The sequence below is a fragment of the Rhagoletis pomonella genome, unplaced genomic scaffold, assembly GCF_013731165.1.
Source record: "Rhagoletis pomonella isolate Grant_MI unplaced genomic scaffold, Rhpom_1.0 Rhpom_scaffold_00002, whole genome shotgun sequence".
NCBI lineage: Eukaryota > Metazoa > Arthropoda > Insecta > Diptera > Tephritidae > Rhagoletis > Rhagoletis pomonella.
Genome location: NW_023458556.1, coordinates 35,746,817 through 35,773,792, shown reverse-complemented (window position 1 = coordinate 35,773,792; position 26,976 = coordinate 35,746,817). Strand labels below are relative to the sequence as shown.

General features: G+C 39.1%; 1 protein-coding gene across 1 annotated transcript; it reads right to left on the bottom strand.

Annotated features, from left to right (window-relative positions):
* Positions 1-25,900, bottom strand: LOC118733537 (cubilin homolog). Its single transcript, XM_036462960.1, has 23 exons — positions 25,589-25,900; positions 25,236-25,517; positions 24,963-25,146; positions 21,204-21,683; positions 20,859-21,119; positions 20,038-20,781; positions 17,582-17,905; positions 17,357-17,516; positions 17,098-17,291; positions 16,588-16,991; positions 15,310-15,621; positions 13,806-14,802; positions 13,374-13,536; positions 11,488-11,852; positions 11,218-11,427; positions 10,666-11,152; positions 9,526-9,692; positions 3,877-8,061; positions 3,639-3,815; positions 2,397-2,613; positions 1,850-2,308; positions 260-363; positions 1-185 (listed from the first exon to the last, which is right to left on the bottom strand). The coding sequence occupies exons 1-23, from the start codon at positions 25,690-25,692 to the stop codon at positions 45-47; spliced, it is 11,121 nt and encodes a 3,706-aa protein (XP_036318853.1). The 5' UTR covers positions 25,693-25,900; the 3' UTR covers positions 1-44.
* Positions 25,901-26,976: the final 1,076 nt, after the last annotated feature.

Below are 26,976 nucleotides of genomic sequence, written 5' to 3'. Positions count from 1 at the left end.
AACACTAATTAATAAAAAGCATATTAAACAAAATACTCTTATTGTTATTGCAGGAATTCAGGAATCTTATAATTCGAGTAAACACCTTGGAAGTTTATAACCCAGCCAGTGCCATCATAGTTCAGCGTTTTATGGAAACGTATTGAAAGTGAACTGTGTTCGCTTTTGTACATTTTGGGATTGTCCTAAAAAAAAAAATAAAGTATTATATACATATATTTTTTTCTAAATAAAAAAGGAATTAAGTAGTAAATTTTACCTCGCCACAAAAACGTCGAACAACTCTGTCTGGACCTTCGTCGTCGGACTCGATAATCTCCAAATAATCTGAATGGCAAGTGTTTTTAGTGCCAAGATCGAAAACTGTTGTTGTAAAGGAAGTATAAATATACATATACTTAAATTTCAATTTTACGTACATATGTACGTATGTTTGTAAGTAGGTAAGTAACAATCTGATGAGGATTAGTCCGCACACGCAATAAATAAAAGTTAAATAAAAATAAGTCCCTAATCCTGCAGATGGATGAAAAATGATTTGTACTATGATGAGGTACATATTGTTAGTTTTGTATGCACTTCTCAAACAGTGTGAAAATTACACTAGTCAATATTTTTTCATCTGAGATAAGGCTAGCCGTTTCTAATAGATTTTTGGTCGCTGAATTCAAATCTAAATTCAGAAGTGTTCTGTCACAGTAGTTATTTTTTAAATATCCTAACCTAAAAATGCGGTTCTGGGCTATTTCCGAGATTATGTAGCATAGCTGAGAGAGCTCTCGCATAGTCGGTTTTCAATATCATCAAATATTGAATCACCCTGAACCGATAAAAAGTTTCTAAGGGGTTTACTTTGACCTGTCATATTTCAATAGGCTCTGCAAAAGCTCGATTTGAGTTCGAAGAACCTGCCTGAAAGCCTTTTCACACCCATTTCGAGAGATATCCAAAATACAACCAGTTTGCACATTTACAGGTCAAGCGCTTTAATTTGACACCCCATTTTTGAAAATCGAGCGAAAGGTGCAAATTCTATGTCCTGGACAAAAAATCCATTCGCGTATTATATGTATATATAGAAGACAGGGGAAAAGAAGGCAGTGTAGAAGACCTTTCCACTCTCAGGAAGCCCTTTTGGAAGGGCTTTTATCTTCTGCAATTATATTCTGGGAATTTTTTCCGCAACTTCCTCTCAAGTGGCGTCAAACATTCAATGCGGAACGATTACGTTGAACATTTAACGCCACTGAAGAGTGAAGAGCAAAGGCAAATGAAGAACTAGAAATGAATCGAAAACCGGCCCGCCCTTAGACCCATTCAATTGATAGACGCTGGGCTTCATTATTTCACACTGCGTCGTCGAATGCCGATAAAGATAACCATAACGATACCGAAAGTTAAGGTAATATCGCCAAAGAGCCATTAAAAGTAATCGAGGTGGAGCAGACGCGAGCTCTATATTTGACCTATAGATTTGTCACGTCGCTGATCACAAACCCGATATTCATATGACCCCGCCACGTCTAGGTCAAGGTAAAATCGATATAATTTTTAGACCCCGGATTCATATAAAAAAAAACAGAAAATTTCACGTTTATATACAGTTCGATATTTCAGTCAAAGTGACCACTGGAGGTCGTTTAGAGGTCATCAGAGGTGTTAGACCTTCGTTTGTTATTGACGTGATGAAGTCATATGAATACCGGGATCCTCTGATCAGCGACCCTAAAAACTGTAAGCACACCCATGCACACCCATGCAGTACATGCTTTTGTTTTTTTTAAGCATTTAGTACCTTCTTTTTCAACCCCCCCAAATTTACAAAATCCCAGAATATTCATAATCTTACCTTCAAAATGCAGCAACACATGCAAATTCGATGGTACGCGAATATTCCAAAGACAATTGGAATTATTTCGCACATTATTCGGATAGAATGGATTAACGATTGTGCCACGATTATTGTATAGATTACCACCACAACCAGGGCCATCACGGCTAGCCAAATAAGTAATATCGAATTTTGTATAGTAGCCGCTCATTTTCACATGCAAACGTAATTTATTCGCGCTGGAGAAGAGCGCCTTATCATTGCCAGTGTACGAGCAAATCTTTTGCAATGAACTATTCGTGTTAGCGTTAAAAACTTCAATATATTCCTTTGTGCACTCGTATTCAGCAAATGTAACATCCGCATAGTAAAGGCTGAGTGAATAGTTTTGTGGCGCTTCTATGTAGACATCACATTCATCAGTAGTATCGGAGATTTGTATGCGTCCTTGTGTGCCGGTGTAATTACGGAAGCAGCCTTGCGAGAGATTAAGAGTGAAATAACCCATTAAAAGTGGTGATTTTAAAAAAGATTAGTAGTATAGGTATTTCGTTGAATGACGTACCTTCAACAGCAAAAGCGCTTATGCTGAAGCCTGTTTTTTCAATTTCATCATCAGTCTGAAATTTGATAATAATGGTATTTCCAGTAGAGAAGTAATCATCTGGTACGTGATTGCCACAATAAACGTAATCGGTTGCGTAGTTACTCCAATCGGTGCTACCCATTTGGCCATTGAAAATTATCTCAGTGCCGTAACCCTTCTCGATTTCACCGGCATCCTGCGAGATTGGTAAATATTCAAACTTTAATTTGGCAAATATTCAAACTTTAATAACATAATCAAAAATAAATGGAAGAACTTTTTAAGTAAGTCGAGTAATTTACAACACTATGTTTACAAAAACATTTTCGCATGACTCTTGGGTGTAAAGAATTCTTGATTCAGTTATTTGTTGAGCAAATTTGAAAATTCTGAAATTTTTTTATTTCTTTCCATTTTTACCCACCATCAGAAGGAGACACCTCTAAGGCATACATTCTATACACTGGGGGGAATAGGGATAGAATTTGCTACCAAAAATTTCGAATCTTGACTCATTGGCTCCTAAAATCTATTGTCATTGTTCGATAGTTGGACCAATTTTGATGTTATTTTGCCTGTTTAAGTCGTTTACGAAAAATTACCGGCCGCAACAATGGTTTTTTGGCAACGACCCGTCCATACAAACCAAAATGATTTTTCCAAGTGAGTTTAAACTTTTGCAGGGCACTGTATGTATATACATACAGAGGTTTGCTTATGGATTTTTGTAAACTCAATTAATTTTTAAGCAAAAAACACAAAAAACTTCAGTGCTTACATAACATTTAGGCCTACCGTTAATGTCTTCATGATACAATGGTCGGAACTAAACTAAGTTAGTATGGGGCCACTCTTGCGATAAAAAAATAAAAATATTCCGATGAACCTTTCGATAACCTTTTTTTTTTTGAAATCGGTAAAAATCAAATTACCAAAAGATCGATCTACGTCTTTTTTTAATTTCCTCTCCTTACTCCTATTTTAGTACCAATCCGGCAGATCTCAAGCACGTACGATTACTCATCGCAGCCACTGTATGCAGATATGTATATACATATTGATACAAAAGAACATCAAGGTATTAAAAATTATTCGACCAGAGCTGCGACTTGTAATAGGAAACCCCGAGACCCATTTTCACTGCTACGCAGTTTAATTAATTATTGTTATTAAGGTATTATGTGGCACTCTATGGTAACACATTTCTCAATCGGAACTTACCTCTTTATTGTAAATTTTTAGCGTATCCCCAGCACATTTGCCTGTGGTGTTGGTGCCTTCCAAATCGAAGCGCTCGAATTTCAAATGTATTGTTTTCGTGCTTTTCAGCCGCCACAAGCAGTTCATATGTTTGCCATAAAGTTGGTCTGGTGCGTTCGGCGAATTTAAAACAAATTTCTGCAAAGACATTTTTACTAAGCACAACTTCGCCATAACTGCTTCACGCTCACACACTCACCTCTTTGCTCTTAACCTCCACTTCCATATCCCCACATATTTTAGGTGAAACTGTAATTTTTGCACTAAAGCCCGTACTCGCCACCGCCGAGTCACTCACGAAGCGCATAAATAATGCATTCTGTGAGGACATCATGCGCGGCGGCACTACATGCCCACAAAATGTGCCAATCAAGTCTGCGAAGGGACCGCCGCCATCACGCACTTCTAAGAAATCATCCTGACACTTTTCGCTATCCTCAACATGGAAACTATTGAAGTCCGCAAATAGCTGTCGTCCATGCGTGGTTGTGAAAACGTATGCACAATCCAAGTTATGCGTATAGCCGTTCGCATATTTTGTGAAATCGTATGTAGAATTATCGGCTCCTAGGTAGATTTTTTCATCGCAATTCGGCAGGAAGTTGATGACCGCTTTAAAGCCCATCGAACCGATGCTGCGATCTGAGTAGCTGTGTATCAGTGCGCGATTTCCGGCAATATGCAGTGGTGGTATGAGGCCGGTAAGGTTACCGCAGAATTTCGCAATACGCTGATCCTCGACTGGGAATAAGGACTTGTAAACTTCGACACCGTCAAAGTCACATGTTGAATCGCTCTCATAGTCGAAATATTCAAATTTGATGAGTATCTTATAATCACTGGGCGCAGTTAGATTCCAATTGCAATCACTGTTTGGTGGCATACTGCCATCGCTATATTGGCGCGGTGTCTCTATCACAGTCGCGTTGTGTATGGTGTAGCCACAAACGTTGGTGCTGTAAGCAAACTTGAAACCCCTGGAGGAAAATGAGTGATCGGTGCGCAAAACCACCGTTATTTTATCACCACGAAACTCGTGCGAACGTTTAGTACCACAAAGTATCGTTTCTACCGGTGGCGAGTCTTCGATGTACGTTTCCACGGTAACGTTATCGAAGAGACAACGCGTAATTGGCGGCTCTTCCACCTCGAAGTCCAAGAACTGCAGCAGTATGCCGGTCTTAGTTTTCTCCTTCTGCACGATAGTGTAATTGCACACCAGATTGTTCTCGTATCGCCATGGGTAGCCCGGACTGGTCTGATGTTGCAACTCACGCGTTGCATAGAGTATACCACCACAATTGCGTTCGAAATTCGCTGTGAAGCCATCACCCAACGTCTCGGCATCTGTGCGGAAAATTAAGCGCATCTGGGTAGTTGTACTATTTACCGATTTTGGCGGTTCACGTCCACAATATCTGCCCAGCTCTTCCCAAGTACCGTTCAGCGTTTTCTGCTGCACCAACAAATAATCTTTCGTACAATCCTTGCTCGACTCAATGAAGAAACGGTCGGTGAAATAAAGCCCGATATGAAAGCCAGTTTCTGTTGCCAAATCCCACACGCATTCAATATTATTCTTGTATTGGTCACTAAACGTTATTGGTCGATATGGATAGGTGAGTTTGCCACCGCAACCGCTGCCCTGTTTCAGCGACAAATTAAACTTGGACTGCGCTTCATAGTTGCGTGCGTAGTACTCAACAAACACGCCACGCTCCACAACCATATTGTCCATGGATGATTGTGTGCAAAAGCGTCCCAAGTGTGGAAAATTCTGATTGGGCCCGCCGTATACAATTAGATATTGATCTTCGCAGGAGCCCTTGAAATCCGTGGACAACGATACTTCGATTTGAGTGCCTGCTGCCCAGAAATCAAGATCTTCCGTGTCATCCACGCTGAACTCATGATCGGGCCACACTGCCCACGCGCACTCCAATTCGCCGGTGTGATTGCCCATTTGCGGTTGCGTTATATTGAGATCAGTGTAAATGGAATGTATGCCGCCGCATTTGTAAACTTTGTACCTCAAATCTAAGTTGATGAGTTTGTTACGTCTGTTGCCGAGCAATTTCATGGTTACCGGATACGGAAGTCTTACGATGGGACGGGTTTCGTTTTTACACAAGAGATCCGACGCGATTTGTTGCGAGTTCAATTCCAATTTGAGAGGCGATACGTAGCTGCAAAGCGAAGAATATAGCGAAAATGTTAAGTTTCGTTCAAATCGTTCCACTTGCAACGATAATGTTTCGTTGTCTTGCATTTTGAGCGCGTAATTGCAGTAGATGTCGGTATCATTTTGGCGCCTGAAGCGCACAACTCCTTCACCATTATCCAGATTGAGATTATGGCGGCACACCTGCGAGTCCTCATCCGAAGTGAAACGCAATCGGAAGCCGCGATGTTGACTGAATGAAAGCAAAAATGCATCAATGCCCATTGTGTTGTCCGTGGAGTAGACCGCCGCGGGTGGATTTCTAGATATACGCGCAATAATCGATTGCATCTCAAAATCATTAGCAAAGCTAAGGCGCCCACGGAAAGAGCTCACATGCCCAAATGAGTTGGTTGCATTCAACGCTGCGCCAGTGTCGAAATCAAGTATCTCGACTTTGATGCGCTTACCTTTCGGTACACGTATGTACCAAACGCAATGTGTCGGCCTATTGACGCCTTGTGGATATCCCGGCGTGTATAGTGTGCCACGATTTGCTGTGATGGTCTCGCCGCAACGGGTGCCGATAGCGGAATATGTGAGTTTGAAGGAGTGCGCCGCGGGATTGGAATTTTCTATGCGATAACGCACAATCAGCTTATTTGTCTCGACGATGTAAGCTTTATCTTTGCGACTGCCGCATATACGTAGCGAATCTGTAACATTATCTTTGCCCTCGTATGTGACGATCTCCTGTAGTTCCAAGTGGCTGCCTTTAGAACAATCCTCTGTGTCCGGCAGCTCCATAGTTTCTACAATAATTTTGATCGTACTTCCGCCATCCACTTCGATTGTGTATATGCACTCGAAATCGCGTGCATCATTTATTACCGATGCATCCGGTGAGTAAATTTCACCCTGATTTTCGTAGTAAGAACCACCGCAGCGTCCGATCGAAACCAATGCTTTGAAGCCTACGTGTGGCTCTGAGATATCGGTGAAATATTTTACGCGTAAAACATTACCAGTCGTATACTGCATGTTTGGCTTCTTTTTGCCACAGAAGATACCGATCACGGGCATTAGTTCGGTTGCACCGTCATTTAGCTGCACATATTCGCGATCGCAAGCGCCCGAAGTACTATCCGATGTTGCCAAATCGAACTCATCTCTGAATTCGACAGCGATTATATGATGCGCTGGTGCCTCCACACGCCAAATGCACTCCGAATGTGGATTGGGAATATTGGGATAAGAGGGGGAATTAATAATTTTTTCTCGTTCCGAAAGTGTACCCTCAGTTAGAAGCAACACATCAGAGCACTCATGGCTTATCTCTTCGTAATAGAAAGCAGCTCGGAAGCGTGGAAAAGCGGAACGCGAGAATTTTACGAATGCCCGATTCGAAGTGGTCTCCAGCACATCGGTTATATTGTTATCACAATACTTGCCCTTGCCGAGGAAGGGCGAATCCTCTGCTAAGCCATTGCGTACCAAAAAGTAGGCACGACAAATATTCGCTTGATTTTCCGGTGCCAGATAAGAATCCATGAAACGTATGCGTATACGACGACTTTGGCGAACGTGTATTTTCCAGACGCAATCCACTTGGAAATTACCAATACCAGACACTAACTCCGTTATATTAACTAAACCTTGTGTAGCCGTCATCTCGGAGCCGCAGACAGTTCTCGCTTGCCCGGAGAAACCTGTTTTATTCACGCTAAAATCGGTGACAAAGTTCAGTTTGAGATACGGTGTGCCATGGTAGACCTTTTGCACATTTTCGGGTTTCTTACACAACCGATCCAGCTGCTGCCAATTCTGTAGATCACTGCTGGCAGACACTGTAACGTAATCTACAGGGCAATCGACCATTTCTTCCAAGTCGACCGTAGTCATTTGGAGGGTAACATGTGTGGCAGGTTTTGTTGCCATTAGCACCCAACTGCAATTAAGCGAGCTGGCATAGCCGTTAGGATAACCAGGCGAATTGATAAAAACCAAAACACCGGTATTTATGGTGTAGAGATTTTTGCCACAAATTGCAGCATTTTCTTCTAAAGTTTGATTATTTCGCAATTCTTCCTTTGAAAGTGTGGACCATTCCAACTGGAAGGGACCACGCGAAGCCTTTATGTAGAGTATATTTGTGCTGGAATGGACATAATTTTTATTCGAGTAATCGATTTGAAGTCCAATATCCGAATAACCGTCGTAGAACTGTGAAAACGCAAATATAGAAGTGATTAGGAGAATATGGTTATTCATGTAAGTATGTATATGTATATGCAGTTCATATAAAATAATAATTATGTATGTATGTATGTACATATGTATCACAGCAAAATAGCGTAATCTGATTTTTTCTCAAACTGTTAGTTGCCGGTGTTGTATGCAGTAGCGCCTAATTAGACCCGCCTAGATCAGAAAATCTTTCAGTTGAAAGGGTGGGACCAAAGAAAAGGGGTGTAAATTGAGTGTATCTAAGAAGGTATGAAAAGCGTCGGGTGTAGTGGTTGTTGAGATGCCTTCTGACTTGCCTAAAAACTTCTTTTTCCAACTACTGCCTTTTCCGGTGCTCATGTCGACAGCAGCCGGTCAGGAACTATTTGTTCGATATTACGTTATTTTCGCTGAGATCAACTGGCCCTGCTATATAAATGGGACTCTGGTGACATCCAAAGACATCTCATAACTGTCCGTAGCTTTGCTCACTGCGCCTTACCAGTTCCCGATGACGCTACTGGGGCTAAATATGCTGCTATTTTGCTAACAACGTGTTGCTGCCTTTGTGTGCGCGGATAAGTAGAGAAAGCTATTGGTCAGGTAGCTCGTGGTCGGAATTTGTACGTCATCGATGGGAGCTCCTAACTACAGGCTGACTTCTTTCGTCAGAGTGGTAAATATGGTTGCCAACGATTTCGTTGCGGGATAAGGTTAGACTTCTTGTGGTAAAGAAGGTAGCTAGATCGAAGAGATTGTGGTTTAATTTCGAGCATTGGCCATCAAAAGGTTTCCGGACGCTAATATCGAGCAATCGTCGGCATTTGAGATCAGACAAACTCCATCTTTTGGCTGAAAGAGCATCGATATGTACAAATTTGAAAGAAGCAGGTAGAAGACCCGAGGTGGTGTAGGGTAGTAAGTAGCAAGGCCTCAAGAGTATTTACTGCTAGGGAGAGCTATCAGTTGATAGGACACCATTTTGTTGGCAGGTTTCCTCGGCTCGAGTAATGGGACCACTCACCACTCTTCCTGACTTTTATAAATCAGGAATGGCGACAGTGATCAACAACTTGAGAACACTGGTTCTGTTGCTAGGCTTTGCTCAACGAAGGGCGCGTTATAAATTATCATCGCAAAATTGGCACGGATTACCTCCAAGCATCCGGACGAAGTTAAGCGTGCTGGTGCAGCATAATTGCGGAATAGCTGTTCGCTAACATGGACGTCCGCATGTGTGGAAAAAGCGGCGAATGTGTTCTCAGTATCATATATCGTCACGTTATGATAAATATATCGGACATTTACGAGATATTTTTATATCAGGCGAGCTTCTGGACCTTCCGTAAAAGAGTGCAAAACAACCTCATACCAGACTAAGATTTAATTCTACCAAAGGTTACTGAGCACCAAATTTTATCGATTATGTACATTGCTGACAAATCTTAAACATAATCTTACCTTTATAAATGGTATATCCACATCGATAACATGTTTTATGACCACCACCAGCACGTACTCCTTGTCGACTGTAATACGCCAAGTGTACGGTTCATCTACATGGAACTTGGTGGGATAATGCGGTGACTCAATTGTACCATTTGTGCCATTGATTTCATTGTGTGTAGCTAAAAATGAGAGAGGACAAAAATATAAGTACATTAGACCGTATCAGAAAAAAAGTTCGTCGTACACCTTCGAATCCAAAGTGTGTTTGCAAGGCAATTTCAAAAACAATTTTTTTCTTGGCGGAACTTGGGGTTCGCTTTTTTAATTTTTCTTCATACCTTCGGCATTTACAATCGGATCTTACACTAAATATGATATATCGCTGTTTTTGTCTCGAGGAGTAATTGTTTGTGTGCCGAAGTCCCTTGACCTCAAGTACCATGTTCTCGTACTTACCCAAGAGATTTCACTTGCTACCATCCTATTGTCAGCAATTAAAGCTATTCAAATTTCGTTAAACTTTCGCTTAGAATGTATTTTGATTATTCCAGTAGAACTAAGTTTAAAAAAAAAATATTTATTCCGAATATATGTTGGTGCCACCGAAAAATCCATATGACGACCCAAAAGTACGACCAAAAAAAAAATTTTGAAATTGAATTGCAAAAATACTTTTGACTCAGATGTGTACGGCAACCTTTTTTAGTTTGCTTGTAATTTTGTACGGCCTTATGTACATATGGCATACGAAATTATAAAATCTTTTGTATTTTAGGACTTCGGCTAAAGTGTTTCGGAAAATTACTAAAATTTACGTGAGCTAGACCGACTGAAAAAATGTTTAAACATTTTTATGCGGGCCTTTTAAGCTTAAATTCTTATATAGTCTGAGATGATTTTTTAGAAAAAATATGTTTAAAAACTAATTTTATTTATAAAAAAAACTCTAGTTTTGGAGATACATATTTTCAATGAGGTATATAACAGAAATTTATATTTCCGATGGAAAATCAGTACCAGGTTTTTATTTTTTAATTCCATTTTTTTTTATGGAGAGGGATGTACCCTAATGCATATACATACATATGTAAGTATAGATGAAAGCATTAAATGTACCTATAGATATGTATATGCGCAACCGAATTTACTCACCATAATTATAGGACACCACAAAACCATTAGCCACGCCATCATCATCGCTGCCGAATTTCACCCATATTGATTGAACGCCCGTTATGGGTGGTGGAATATTTGTACCACAGAACAGACCTAATAAAGGACCACTCTCTTTTGTGTCACGCACTTCCAGATAGTCTTTGTTGCAACCCTCCGATTCCTCCAAATCGAATGATTCAATTGTGAATATAAGCGAGTTGCCTTCACTGGCCACAATAAACCATTCGCAATTGATATTCACTGGATATGAGGAGGGATAATAGGGTGTGGCGAATTTGCCACTCATCGATGAGTAATAACCGCCACACCAACTATCCACCAATAGATAGTATCCTTCAATTTCGGTCGTAACATTCAGTGGCATTCTGATGGTGAGTGCATGTCCATTCGAAATAATATCTGGTGGATGTGTTTTGCAGAACTTGGCGCGCAGGGGTGCAGTGTCATCCATACCATCAAATACCTGTTGTGTATTATTTTGGTTAATCAATGAAGATCCGAAGACAGTTGACTTGTTTTTCAATTTACCTTTACGCCCTGATCCATACAGTCCTCCTCCGTCAATGCCGACATTGCTACCAGTGGACTGAGCTGTACGTGCGTAGGTGTGAATTGTACATGTTTGGTTAGATCTTTTGCTATTAAATGCCATTCGCAAGTTTCATTCGTTACCACATTGCGACTTATACCGATATAACCCACGTCATCATCGCCAATTTCAATGCGTTGTCCACAATTCTGTCAAACCATAAAAGATAATAACAATGAATATTGTAAAATATTTACGAGTATGTTTACCTCCTTGTAGCTCAATTTGAAACCCTTCGATTGTATACTATCGTCACTCTCAAAACGCACCACCGCCCTATTGGTAGTGGTAACCCACTCAGTTTGCGTTGAATCTGCCAAACCACACTCTTTGAACAGTAGCTTGCCCTCCTCTATAGCCGTATCACCATCACTGTTGCCATCCTCGTATGCCTCTACATAGTCCATTTCACACGAATAATAGTTTTCCATTTCAATTTCTTCTAAGGTAAGTGTGATTGAATGATACGGTGTCACTTCGATAGTCCATTCGCAACTTGCTTCCGGCGGATAATTGAGTGGGTAATTAGGTGATGTGATGACACCATTTTTACTACTCAGTACACCACCACATTCTATAAATGAAACCGAGTTGTGAGCGGGAATGCATGGACAAGTTTTGAAACTAAGCAAAGGACTTTCAATGCGATCTTGTTTATACGGGAAGATTGAATGGGATTAACTTGAAACTTTCATGCGAGTTGAAGGTGTTATCCTCGATTTAAAGCTAACAAGGTGGCGTAACGCCAAGGAGAGAGCAAAGAAATAACTAGCGGCATTCCATACATGCAAAAGTGCTCAAAGGTGGAAGGAAGACCTGCAAATCAGGCAATTTCATCGCCAGTTCTTTCGAGCGAAGATCTTTTCCATATAGAAAGCTGTCTGTATAATACCAAATTGTAAGTGATTATCAGTGTGTACTATACGTCTTCACAGGAAAGCGGCTTTGAAAGCGTTAGGATAAAAAGAAGTGAATTTAAGAGTCACAACAATGTCTTTCCCTCTCTCTGCTGGGATGAGATGGCTATAAACGTCTCGGAAATCCAGAACGATTTGTGTTCTACTGAGGACAATGGATGACCATACTGCAACGATAATAAATGGCCTAAGAAGTAACACTAAGTATTCTTATGAACATAATCACAGCTATTGCACCAATGCTCAATGGATGGCAAAACCGAACTAGTTTTTCCAAGAAATCGATTCACCATTTCCTTTCTCAGTGTTCAGCTCTACGAGTTATTCAAGATGAAGGCGATGTGAAATATCAACACTGCCCGGTCGCGGTTGATTTTTCCAAAGCCAAACACGCTACGCTCTTCCACGATATCCTTTAAATATCATCAGTCGAATTGTTCAACGTTAAGAGCAGACCGCGTAGGATTTAAAAGGTGGTCCTCCAAGGCGACGTTCCCTTCCCGACACTTTTCAATATTTACATGGCCAAACAAACTTCATCCGTAGCCTGCTACAGTTACCTTAGTGTCCTACGACTTTTAGAGACGATTTATAGCTACTTCTCCGAAAAAATTTTCACTGGCAAGAACCTAAAACTTTCTGCAACTAAATCCTCTGCCATATTTTTCAATTGGAACCCGACGGTGCCAACATTCCTACAGTTAATAACACAAAAGTACTGGACATCCTTTTCCGCGCACATCGCCGCGCCTTGGGATAAGCTTAATTTATGAAAAATGTCCTCAAGTCACTTGCCCACTACAATTTGCGTACGGACGAAGAAACATTACTCGTGACTGACAAGGCGATTGGCCGATCGTTGAGGAGCTACACTGCGCCAGTTTGAATGGCAGGATACTAGCGACTCCCATTGTGAATATATGAACCCATGTCCTCAGAACATCGGTGCTGACGGAAAAAGAGCACGATTGCACCTAGGCAGTCGCTTCACCCTAACAAGACAGGCGTGAACACCCACAGTATGTCCTTATGATTTCAAAACTTAAACATTCTCGATTTTCGTTATTTTAAACTAAGTTTTCAAATAACTATCTTTGCTTTTAAAGCGCTCGTGCCCATAAAGTAGTTTGCATCGTTTGTAGTCCTTACCCTAATGTGTTAAAAAGTTAGATACTTACGCGACTTCAATATCTTGTACGATGCCTGGAATCCTTTTCCGTTATGCTCCTTATTACTTATAAACCGAACGAACAGCTGATGGCTCGAACTAGTAATAACCAATTTATCTTGTTTGCCACAATGGCGTTCTTTGTAATTGTTGCTCTCAGAGTGACTAGATATCTAAATATAGCAATAATTTAGAGAAGATCCCTCTATCTTGGCTGCCGGTTCGAAAACGCCCTATGTCAGCAAATGGTTGAAAAATGTGTTTAAAAAACGTCTTATTTCAGCTGCCGCTTTAATATATCGGCAGCCAAGGTAAGACGTTTTTGAATCATTTGCTGAGATATGGCGTTTTTGAACCCGCAGCCGAGATAGGGCGATCTTCCAGTCATCCGTCGATATGTAGTAATACTTTACCAAGAAAGACGTCAAGGTTAGACACTTACCACTAGTGCATCATTGGTACAGTTTACTGTCTCCTCAATATCCAGTTCCGTCACGGTCAATTCAACACCTTGACCCGGCGTTGTTTTGATCTCCCACATACACTCAATATCGTTGGGATAAGGCAGCGGATGGTTGGGCGATTGGAATTCACCCGTTTCACGATGGAACACCTGTACGCAACCGAACATTACATATTCCAAGCGGAAATTCACCCAACTGCTGTTCTGTATAACCATCAGTGTGTTTCCAGTTGTGGTGAAGTTGTCATTTGGCGATAGTAGATGTACGAGTGTTTCATTCTTGCCGGGCTCTTTGAATACAACATCTCGACCACCATCTCGTTTTTCATAATGTGAAAATTGTAATACGATGAGATTACCCTTTGGCGCTTGAATCGTCCATGAACAATTTATGGGATCATTGAAGTAAGGATTGCCAAAATTCGGACTTTCGATCACACCACTAATTTCGGTGATAGTTCGTGTGCAATTCGAATAGTATGACAGTAAAAAGCCACGCTCGCGCTGACTGCTATCGGTGCGGAAACGCAGCAATGCCTCATTGCTCGTGGTGAAAAGTTGTTTGGGTTCTTCTCGTTCCAGCTGACACAATTTCGCCAGCAGCGGATGTGAAGTGCTGCGACCATTGTAGATTTCCAAGTAATCGTAATGACATTCGAACAATTCTTCGATTTCCAAATCGTCAATGCTGAAATGTATGGAAGAGCCTTTTGGCACCTGAATATGCCAGTCACATTCAGCATTGTGCGGATATGGATTTGGATAGCGCGGTGAAGCTATAACACCGGCATCCGATTTCAGATTGCCACCGCAGCCGTTCGAGAAGACAAACCAGTGTATTTGGAAACCACGTGCACTGAGGAAACTATCACTGTGGAAGTGCAACCGCAACTGATGGGTAAATGATGGTATTTGTCGCGGTATCAAAGTGCCACAATATTTATTAATTAATGGTGATTGCACCGAGCCGCCATTGCTATAAGGCGGAATACGTACGTAAAAGGGAAATTCAATAAACAACTAAGTAAATTTCACAGGACCACAAAAAAAAATCGAAGGTAGATCACTTTACCACACCACGTGTTCCATATGTTTTGGTGTCGCTGAACACGAATTTAAAGTCCATTTTGCTCCATCATGTCAAGATTTTTTCTAACCTCAAAAACACTGGCGAACTTTATGTGACAGACCACTTTTATAAATATCGATTTGTATCCCAGGGATTTTTGAGATTGCTGATAACGAATACGAATTCAAATTTTCAAAATTCAAAATGTCGGATTTAAATAAATCTTGGTATCCAGCGGCTTTTGAAGTTCCTGATTACGAATATAAATACAGATTTTCAAAATTCAAAATGGCGCGTGGTGATCAGATTTTAATAAACTGGTTTATATCTTATAAAATTTTATCAAAAGAACCTTTCACAGATTTTTTTGTGGTCCCGTATTATGTATGTATGTATGTATAAAGTGCAGCCTACCGTATTTCCAGCCAATCGCTGTCGCAGTTTTCGCTCGCTTGCAACTCAAACATATCGATGTCTAATTTGACTTGTGTATTCTCGGGAGTATTAATTACCCAAATACAATCAATGCCATTTGTGTAATTCGCTGGATAGTCGGGAGAAAATATGCGCCCAGTAGTGGAGAATATTTCGCCACCGCACTGCTTGCTAATGTCTATGAACTCATAGCTGGCCTCGAAGCCACCAGCCGATTCGGAGCTATCCGATACGAATTTGAGTGTTAAAAGACGAGAGTGGCTGGAGAAAGAAGGCGGTGTGTCGCAGTATCTGAAAGAGAGGCGATTTCATTTTTTTTTTTAATAACTGAATTCCGTCTTTAAGAACTAAATACTGATTTAAGGGGACTTTGAGAACGGCTACCTGGTTTGTCGTAATCCCCAAAGGGTCTTATGGAAAGTAAAAGATGAAAAGTCGACTGGGAGATTGAATAACTTAAAAATTAATTTCATTAAATTAATATATATTGGGTTAACTTCTTAAAATAGTTTCAAATGTGATAAATTTTAGAAAAAAGGTCGCTTATTCCTCAATTTGATGGTACGCTATGTAGTTCTGTACCTTAAAATTAAGGAATAATCTACCCTTATTATAAAATTTATCACATTTGATACTATTTTAAGTAGGTAAGCTCTTTGTACAGCCGACTTCAATATCCAGACCTTAACTGGGGCAGAGTTACGCGGTCGCGCATGGCAACAGAAGATCCTCGTCTGCTATTATTGGTGATAACGGCATTCATAGGAAGAAAGTCACTAAAAGTAGGGACGAATTCTCTGCGGAGGCCATTAATGGTTTATTTATGTAATGTATTAAGTGTATTTTGGCCGCCGATGTGGTGCAGTGGTAAGCAGTGCACGCTTCAACTCCGCAGGGCCAGGGTTCAAGGCCTGGTTGAAGCAACATCGCAAAAAAATGTGGAAAAAATGTTTTTTTTTTTTTTAACAGCGGTTGCCCCTCGGCAGGCAATGTGAAACCTCCGAGTGTAGGTATTATTGCCATTCTGCTTCTCATAGAAATACAATCGGCGGGCCGGAAAATTCTGTTGTATGTTGCTAACAACGTTTCCTTTTCTTTGGCCGAGGTCCTGCCGGCGATTGAATTGAGGATCACGGTCACCGCTTCTTTACTATGAGGGTAGTATTTTTATTTCGAATGCTTTTAAGTTTTAACTGTTGTAGTATTTTAATTCAAAGGGGCCTTGCTGAGAATTGCATATCTAGAACTAACACATACCTGCCCAACGGTCGATCACTCTCATCACGTCCCAAAGTATCAAAGATTTCCACGTAATCGTACATACAGTCCATTGTCTGCTCCATACTGAACGATTCCCAATTGATCATAATACCTTTGCCTTCGGGCGCCATTATGACCCAATAACACTCCAGGTTGTTCAGGTACATATCATCTTCACCAGTGGGTAAACGTATCTTATAGCCCGGTTTAGTAAAAACACCACCACAATCGGTTTTACCCATCGGTATGGAACGATACTCTAATTTGAAACCTCTTCCTGAGCTGGTAAGAGAGGTGTGGTAAGTAAAAATCAGCATATTTGTTTTCGAAACAAACTCCACAGGTGGTGTATTATTTCCGCAGAAAGGACCAGTGATATTTTGATTAAGACCATCATTTATCTGATGAGTGAAAGGGCGTAATAAGTCATAATGAAATTTTCGTGAAGCAGCTTTTGAAAACAAAAGAGGTGTTTTTCACACAACTCATTGCGTTATCGATACTCACCCGCAACGAACTAAACGCGCAATCTAATGAATCTATGCTACTATCGTGAAGATCGAAATCGATAAATTTAATCGAAATAACTGTGTTTGGTTCAGTTGTTATTTTAAAATTGCAAAAACGATCTATATTTTCTAATTTCGGGTAGGCTGGTGAAAGCACTTCGTCATTGCTGCTCTCGAAATTGTAGGAGCAATCTGAAATCAGTGTCAATTAGTCACGTAAATATTTGCTTATACCACCACAAGCTACATATGCTCACCAGCTTCATATTTAAATTCGAATTTACCCGCCCGTGCAAAATACTTAATGCGTAGTGCATTGTATAAAGAATGTAATATGACTGGCGGTACCGAACCATAACCACCACAGTATTTTCCCTGTAGCATAAGTTCGCGTGTGCTCGGATGCACGTCGAAGAACTGAAATTTAGAAGAAGTTGAATAAAGTGCTCAAAAATAGTACGGATACAGGTTTAAATTCTAACCTCCAAACAATCGTCTGTACTCATTTCGAATTTAGTAAATACAATTTTAATCGATTCACCGATTGCCATTTTTATGTCATATTCACAAGAGAGAGCGTCTCCTTGTAGACTTGGTGATGCAATGGTATCCTGTTTAGCTGTATAAGTACCGCCACATCCAGGCACTCGTTCTTCTGTGGAATAGTATATTTGAAAACCGGCATCTGTTTCGATATTGTCCGAGTGAAAGTGTATGATTGCTTCATTGGTGGGCAGCATCAGTGGAGACGGTGAGGATGAATTGCAATATTTTACTATTGTCGAATCAGCAATTGCATCGATGATCTGGAAGGGAATATGTATGTCTGTATGTAAGAGAATTACACCAAAGAAAATTTAGATAAAAGAGAGCCTACCGGCCTAAAGATTTTAATGATTATTCCTATGAATTACTAGAACGAAGAACTTGTTGTGCGATAATCCTTAAAAAATGGAGTATGTACTTATTCAAACAAATTATAAGGGCAGTGTCACACGATTGGTACATTTGTACAGATTTGTACATTTATTATAATGGGCTATTGGTACAAAATAAAAAAATTGGTATATATGGAAACATTTTAGCAAATTGTTTTTTTTTGTGATTCTGACAAAGAAAAATATTTGTGCATTCACACGATTGGGATATAATTTGCACCAAATGTTATGAAAATGCTCAATCGTGTGACTGCCTTAATACCTATATTACCGCTTTCGTCAATATATTACACCGGGACAAGAATATAGATAAAGCTTAAGCTCCCTTAATTAAATTTCTAACATTCAAGTCACCGGGTTCTAAGCGAACAAGGTTCCCTACCATCAAACTCTGGCTGCAATTGCATTCCTATTGCGAATACAATTTTTTTTCAGCCGAGTATAGTTCAAATTATTGGAATTGACTAAATTAATTATATCAACAAGTATTTACTTCCTTTTTCATAAAAATCGCTCGTGTTTATAAATTTTTAAATTTAAAGAACTTACTTATTCAAATTTACGTATACAAAAATGCAACCATGAGCTAGAATCATACGTATGTTTTTCGTAATTGCAAACTCTTGCTGGCAGCAATAGGTGCGTTCGACAAGTCAAAAATTTGTAATAGTTTTTCCAAATTTTTACTGGACGGCGTTCGATAACGACAAAAAATTATCCAACACACAAAAATTGAGAGAGCAAGCGTTCATTTTGATGCAAGAGAAGCGTTCATTTTGTACTGGCAAAATTTTAGTCAGCAAAAATTATTATTTACACGAAAACATATGATCACAAAACATATGGTTGCAATTTCTGTAAACAAACAAAATTGCATTTTCCGAGTTTTGGTATTTATATGCTTTTTGGCTTTTTTATGATAGCGCCAACTAGTTTTTACTTCTAGAAATGTTCCTGGCGAACATTGAACGTTCACTTTCCTTTTGTCTTCTATGGAGGCAACCTGAATTTCAGTTTGTTTACAAATAAAACATAAACAAAGTCAGCTGGTGTGTCTTCTTCTTCCGGTTTTTGCAAGTAATGGCTAATTTCCTGTTCGTTTACTCTTTTGCTTTTTCATCTCTTTGGGAGAGAATTTTCGCTTACTCTCTTGATTTTGATTGTTGGCTGGTGTTGGCTAATTTTGTTATCGAACGCAACTAATGTCACTTTGCGCTCTCAGTTTTTAAGTGATAGATAATTTGTTGGTCTGCACGAACGCGACTTGTACAAAAATCATGATAATTCGCTCAAATTCGCACAAATTTTTTGATCGACCAACAGAACTACTAGCAGCTTCCCCTCAAAATGAAATGTAATTTTGCTCTCTCAATTTCCCCTATTTTGTAGGATTTTTGTGGAAATACATCTGGAGCTGAAACGCCTATGAGAATAGATTTTCAAACAAATGCACTAAAAGCTTATTTCTTCTTCTACTTTTAAAACCGAAATTCAAATTTTAAAATGGATAGGTTAAACAGCATTAATCAAATGGCGAAAAGTAATTTAATAAGAGTTACATTATGGTTTCCTAACCGTAACTGGGGATTGAAAATTTTTTGGGCCAAGGCTGACAAATTTTTAGTGGCAGACTAAAAGTACATTTCATTGAATATACATTTGTCAAGCAATAACCGCTCAAGACGACTTTAACCCTGCTTTGATAACGCTACTGAAAGTTGCTGAGAAGGTAATAATACGTCTATGAGACGTATCATGGTTTGCTTGTTTTAATTTTATGGTAATACAAATTTTTTTTTTCAAAGAACCTATGCCTTTAAATATTTACTGATTATTTAAATGCATTTTATTTAGAAATATTCGTCATTTTAAATGGAAATATGGATTTCAATCTTCATTACGCGAAAGAGAGGTTTTCAAAGCAGGGTTAATAAAGATTGCGTTATACATACATATATGCATTAAATCTATAACCTCCCCGACAACAACAAGCTACTCACCTCCAAGTAATCGAAATTACAGCTTTCGTGCTTCTCGATTTGCAAACTGAAGAAAGTCAACTTAATACGTTTGTTATTTGGCGCTCTCAACTGCCAGCGGCAATCGCGATTCTTCGGATAGTTGCCCGGTGAGCCGGGTGATGTGAGTGTACCATGCGATCCAACTTCTACAATACCACCACATTGCGGTGGTACAGAATTCCACTCCAATTCGAAACCCGCCTTTGCTGTCGAATTATCAGACCTGAACCACAAATACAATTCACTGCTGCTAGATATAATGTTACCACCCCTCGGCTTGTGTACACCACAAAAGCGGCCAATGATTTGTGCCGCCGCGCTTCGACCATCGTTAATTTGCAACCAATCGAAGCGGCATTCAGTTGCATCTTCCAATTCGAAGGCGTTGAAGGTGACATTCAGCACCAAAGACTCATTAGTGCGTATAACCCAGGCGCATTGTGCCATGTGATCATAAAGTGAACCTTCTGGATATTTCAGATGTCCAGTCAGACCTGAGAGTATGCCGCCGCAACGGCTAAAGCGATTATCGCACAGGCGACCATTGAAACCAGCCGGACATTGGCATGTGAATTGTGTGCCACCAGTTGCACGACAGCGGCCATTGTTGTGGCAGGGATTCGGTGTGCAAGGATTCGCGACGGGTGCACACGTTGGACTGCGGTAGCCCATCGGGCAGAGGCAGATGAAGGTGTCGCCTGAATCGACGCAAGTGCCGCCATTCTGTAAGTAACAAAAAAAAAATAAAATTGTATATAAGTACGTTGAGTTTAAGTCAAAAATGCAGTCACAATACTCACCTGACATGGCATAGTTGCGCAATTCTGTTGTGTACCCTGTACGCAGCCATTTAGGCCCACGCCACTACCGACCATTCCAGTTGGACAAGAGCACACTGCTGTATTGGAGACTTCGGTACATTTGGCCAGCGGATGACAGTAATTATTGAGCGCACAACTGGTAGCAGTGGCGCCATTCGTATTTATAGTGCCACCACGTCGCTCACAGCTACGCCCGTCACCAATCCAGCCGAGTGGACAATCACCACAATGGTATGAGCCCTATGTTGGCACAAAAAAAAAGAAGTACTTGTAGCATATTTGTCGTTCACTTTCCCTTCGCTTCTCCTAACCAACTATACTTACATAGGTATTTATGCACACCACGCGCGGACTCAAACTGCATCCACCATTTTGCAATGCGCATTCATCGATATCCCGACAATTGACACCATTGCCGGTTAAGCCAGCAGTGCACGGTGCGCATGTAAACGAGCCTGGCAAGTTTATGCATTTCGTGGCGCATGGCGGGTGTGATTCATTGCATTCATCCACGTCCACAGTGCAAGCGGGTGTTAGGCCATTTGTTTTCCAACCCACATCGCAGATGCACTTGTAGCCAAAATCGTCATTGCTATTCACGCAGGTGCCGTGCGCGCAAAGCTCCCAAGTGGATGACTGCATGCAGTCACCTTTGCGTTGTGTGCAGTGTATGCCGTACCAACCAGCGCTGCATATACAATTGTAGCCGCCATGTTGGTTGACACACTGACCGCCATTTTGACAACCCAAATCGGTGCCGGCGTATAGGGCGCATTCGTTGACGTCGTTCTGGCAAGTGGCACCCTTCAAAGAGATGATGGTTTTAGACAAAAAGTGAAATGATTTGAGATCACATTTTTTTAGACCAAGGAATGCCTTATTTGAGTGTTTGGAAGGTCTTTTTTTCAGAGATCGAAAATAGTGGTTATTATAATTTTTAAGAAAAGAAAAGCAGATAAAATTATTCATCCAAACATTGGTGGATGTAGATCAGCACGAAGGAGACAGCGTTCCAACAACTTTTCGGTCTGCTTTGCCCGAACAATCCTGTTTATTTCTGGCCAAGAACTGTCGCTCTTGCAGCAATCACTTACTTATGTGTAAGTGCCCATCTATTATTATTCACATTCTTCATTTCAGCTATGCAATGAGAGTTGTTACCTCTTCTCTTCGAAAACAGGTGGTCATATACGTTTGCGGTCTTCCACCAGAGTTATAAAATTTATTCTGCTTATCCTGAGTTTCGCCCGAAAAAAAAATTCACCCGAAAATTTTTATTCCACCCATAGTAAATACATGGAAACCAAATGGGAAAAGTGAACCGGTTCGGGGAAAGTGAAACTCATGATAAGGCTGATTGTATTTTAAGATTAAAACCAAAATATTTCGAAAAAATTTTAAGATTTACGTGATCTAGACCTATTGGCAAATACTTCCGACAATGTAACTATGTATTTTGATTAGATACGACGATAAAATGTTTGAACATTTTATTCAGATTTTTCAAGCTTAAACTTTTCTATAATCAGAGTTGAATTAAGATGTGTTGGTATTTGAAAAAAATAAACTTGGACACGAATGACTTTTTTTGCACATAAATAAAAAATAGTGGAAAAATACCTTTCTACCGAGATCCCATAAGTCTAAATCAGAATAGTTTTAGCCCAGTTATTTAAATTTTTCGTAAATTAATCTTTGAAAAAAGTAAAAAAAACAAACAGCATCAAAAATCTCATTATTACGATTCCGTTGAAATTATTTTTAAATATTTTTATGCAGATTTTTTAAGTCTAGTCTGTTTTGTCATCTGAGGGGACTTTTTTCAAAAAACATCTTTAAGAAACTATTTTTATTCATAAAAAACTCCATTTTTGGAGGAATTTTCAAATTTGTTCAGCTCGCTTAAATCTTAATATTTCTCCGAAATATTTTGGTGGACGTCTTAAAATATAATAGATTTTGTAATCTGCAACTTTTTTTGGTGATGCAGTCTAATAAACATATGTAATCACATATGTATATGTAGTTCTGACCTCGTAGACCACACAGTAAAAGGAATATAAATAGAACTCTTTTATGTCGCACTCTGTCTCCAGCCTGAAGAATTACTATAAAACGAAAAAGTTCTACAGAAAACTGGGCTGTTTGAGAAAACTGCCGCTATGACGCTAATAGCACTGGTTTACACTATCCAATTCCTATGTAGAATTTCTCGGTGATTCCGAAAAGTGGGATAATTTTTTTTTTTTCTATGTATAAATTTTCGAGATATTTGTAATTTACCGTTATTCAGCTTAAAAACGAGTGGTTTCGTAAACTCTCCATAAACCGTATATACAGTATCGGTCATATCTATAGCACGCCATTTCAAAGTTATATTGTGTGCAACTTATGTTTATTTATTTATTTTTTAGAATTTTCAATTAAAATACAGTTCTTTCTCTAACAAACCCCATATAAACCCAAGTTTAACAATTTGTAGAAAACTTCAAAAAAGTGCAACAAATTTTCACCTATATTTCAAACTTTTTTCTCAGAAGTGTTTGAATTTTTCTGAATACACAGTTTTATAGCCCAATCAATTTTAGTCTGATAATGTGCAAGTTTCAAGTGACTGAAAGTTACCGTTGATTTCTTAGAATTTTTTTCTCCAAAGGTGTTGCGGTTTTCATCCATATACAAATAAATTGAGTTTATTCATTATATGGAAGCCAATGCGACAAAAAAAATTCTAAAAAATTAACGGAAATTCGTAGCCACTTGAAATTTGCACATTATCAGACTAAAACTGCAGTGGCTAAAAAACTGTGTACTCGAAAAAATTCTAACACTTCTGAGAAAAAAGTTTGAAATATAGGTGAAAATTTGTTGCACTTTTTTGAAGTTTTCTACAAATTGTTAAACTTGGGTTTATATGGGGTTTGTTAGAGAAAGAACTGTATTTTAATTGAAAATTCTTAAAAATAAATTAATAAACATAAGTGGCACACAATATCACTTTGAAATGGCGTGCTATAGATATGACCGATACTGTACATCACTTTTCGATAGCCCTGATAGTTTCTGAGAAATTAATTAATCATTTCTGACAGCTCTTGCTTTCGATGCAAACACACTGCCTACTCAGGTGCACGTGGCGTATGAGCAACACTATTTTCTGCGCATATTTCATACAAAAAATCCTTGCGCATTTTCATTTGACCTGTCATTACTTTCTTATTTATTCATCAATTTTCTACATTTGTAGCTTAATTATTTTTCTAAGAGAAAAGCCTTTATAACACAAGTGCAAAACATTTACACAGAAACTGTTTTTTTTTTTAATTTTTTCCCTCTTTAAGTTTGAATTTTTTGCATTCTTCTATCAAAAAAAAAACAAAAAACAATCTGGAATAATTAATTAATTTCTCATAAATTTTCGAATTTTAGTATAAATCTGATTAATTGTACCAAAATTCACAAATTTGCACCAACTTAAACACCAGTGTGTTACTTGAGTATCAGGGCTATCGAAATGTGATGTATATACGGTTTATGGTGAAAATTTATTAGATTTAATTTACCGTAACTCAAATTAGGATTACCCAATTGGTTCGTAAAATATACGAGATTAAGTGGAAACACTCTTTTTTATAAGCTTTTATTTTAAGCTGAATAACAGTAAATTGTAAATATCTCGAAAACGTATCCATACAAACAAAAATTAACTCCATTTTCGAAATCAGCGAGTGATTTGACATACAAATTTGATAGTGGCGTTTGGAGAACAAAAACAAAATTAAAATTTTTGACCCAGTGTAGTTAAATTTTCTTCGTTTTAATCATTCGTCTCCCTCTTCGCATTCGTTTTCGTCGTAGTATTCGCCTTACTCTTCGTCTCAGCCCTTTTGTCTCTATCTAGTCTTAACCTTAAACCACTGCGTAGCTCTTAGCGACAGTTCATTTTCAATATTAATGGAGACGGAAAAGGCGGAAATAGAAAGGCAAAATGGATGCCTCTCCGTTGCATGGAAATTTTCGCACATTTTCGTTACAATTTTTTAGCTCACTACCGCCGCTAAAGAAGTTCAACATCAAACTTACCTCGAAATTTTTCGGGCATTTACAAATGAATCCACTGAAAATATTTATGCAGGTACCACCATTCTCGCAAGGATTACTCTTACAACTATCCAATTCGAGGCGATCCCACAAATTCTGCACTTTTCGTTCGACACGTTGCAAACGGGTTTGAAAACGACGTAGCGACTGATTGTTGGAACGAGTTCTGAAGCGATTAAAAATAACGAAGTAATCAAAATCGTAGCCAAAACGCCCACAAAAAGTTTCGAAATAGTTAATCCAAGGAAAACTAACCTATTCAACATTGTGTACAAACGTTTGTCCAAACCGTCCGCACCGAAGACATATGTACGCAGTGTATTCAACTCATTGGAGAGTTGCGCCAAATTGTCCGCTTCAAAGACATCCTGGTGCATTGGTGAGGAGCGATTGTATTTGCCGCTCAACAACAGTAAATCCAACAAATCATATTCGTCATTGATATTAATGCGCGAAGTGCCATCCAAGCGAAATGTGATATTGCGATTAAGTCCAGATTCCACTATAAGATTGCCATCTTTGGTTATAATTTTGGGGCTAAAAACGAAGGATAAATGGTTGTTAAAAGAAATCGCGCTCAAGGGGGCGTATAAGCGCTTGAGACATACGAATTAACGAATCCATCGGCTGGATCTTCCAAATAAATAATTAATAATATTATTTGTAGTAGCAGTGAGGTGCGACAGAATGTTGATATCCTGTTGGGCGGCATAGTCTCTCAATACACAGGAATATCCTGCATTTAAACACTTTTAATATTTTTCACTTTAATCGCGGCAGTTTAAGGTGATTCTTGTTTCTGCGCGCACTGCTGGAGCTGTACTGGCCGGAAAGATGTCCGCGTAGTTTATAAAATAAATTCAGGGCGTTTTTTTTTTATCAGTCAACATGTAACGCCCCCATTGTTGGAAAATTTATGTGTGCAATAGGGTGGTCCAAAAATACATTCGGGATAAAATGGAAAAAGAATACCCGTATTTTTTTTGTTAAACAAATTTAGAACTGCCTCAAAGCCCATGAAGTTTTCCATGTATTTTATATCCGAAAAAATCACTTTCCATTTTTCCATTTAGAAAAGTCCTAGCGGATGAGAGCTTAACACTTTCAACTTTTTTTTTTTGACCATCCTAATGTGCAATGCACGGATTCGATAGTTATTTGTAAGATAAAAGACATTTCAGGAATGATTGCGTACCAATCGGTTACATGAATTGCATTTATCAGCATCTGGCTGCGCTGGTCATTCTATTAATTGATTAGACACATGGGTAGCATAAATACTTAATACTTGTAAATACATACATATGTATGTGCATATGTACATAGTTAACATGAGAAACGAGCCCCCAATTTTGATCACTCTATGCTAATGAGCGAATTTCCACTATTTTCACTTGGAAGAAACGTATGGCAGGCAAGTTTTTGTGACGCATAAAAGGTCCTAAGATAGCTATACATACGGTGCCCATCCGTCCTTTATTTTAAAGGACAGTCCTTTATTTTAACCCCCTGTCCTTTATAATTATTTTTCAAAATAAAGGACGCCTTTTGTCCTTTATTTCTTAAACTGTCCTTTAAATCAGCTCTACATTTTTCAGAGGTAAATTTTTAAACACACAATAAGAAAAATAAAATAACCCCACTTAAGGATTTTTATTTAATAGGTAATCTTTGCACAATCTATAAAGCACAGGGAAAGTTGTGCCCAGGATCGTGTTGCACGCTGAGTTTCAAGTTCCACTAAAAGAGAACAATAAACCCCCTACTGTGCAGTGGTTCAAAACTGGCATTTAGTGTTCATAATTCACTGGAGCCTTCATTTTTTTCACTTGATTTGATAATTTTTTTTATGAAAGCTTATAATATTTGCAAGAGACCAGTTGAGCCTGATTTGTGAATTTTTATTTTATTGTTTTAATTTTTTAGTGCAAAATGCAGAAAAAGTGGCAATTTTGAAGAAAATGTCTTCTCCTGTTCCAGTTAATAAATGGTACAT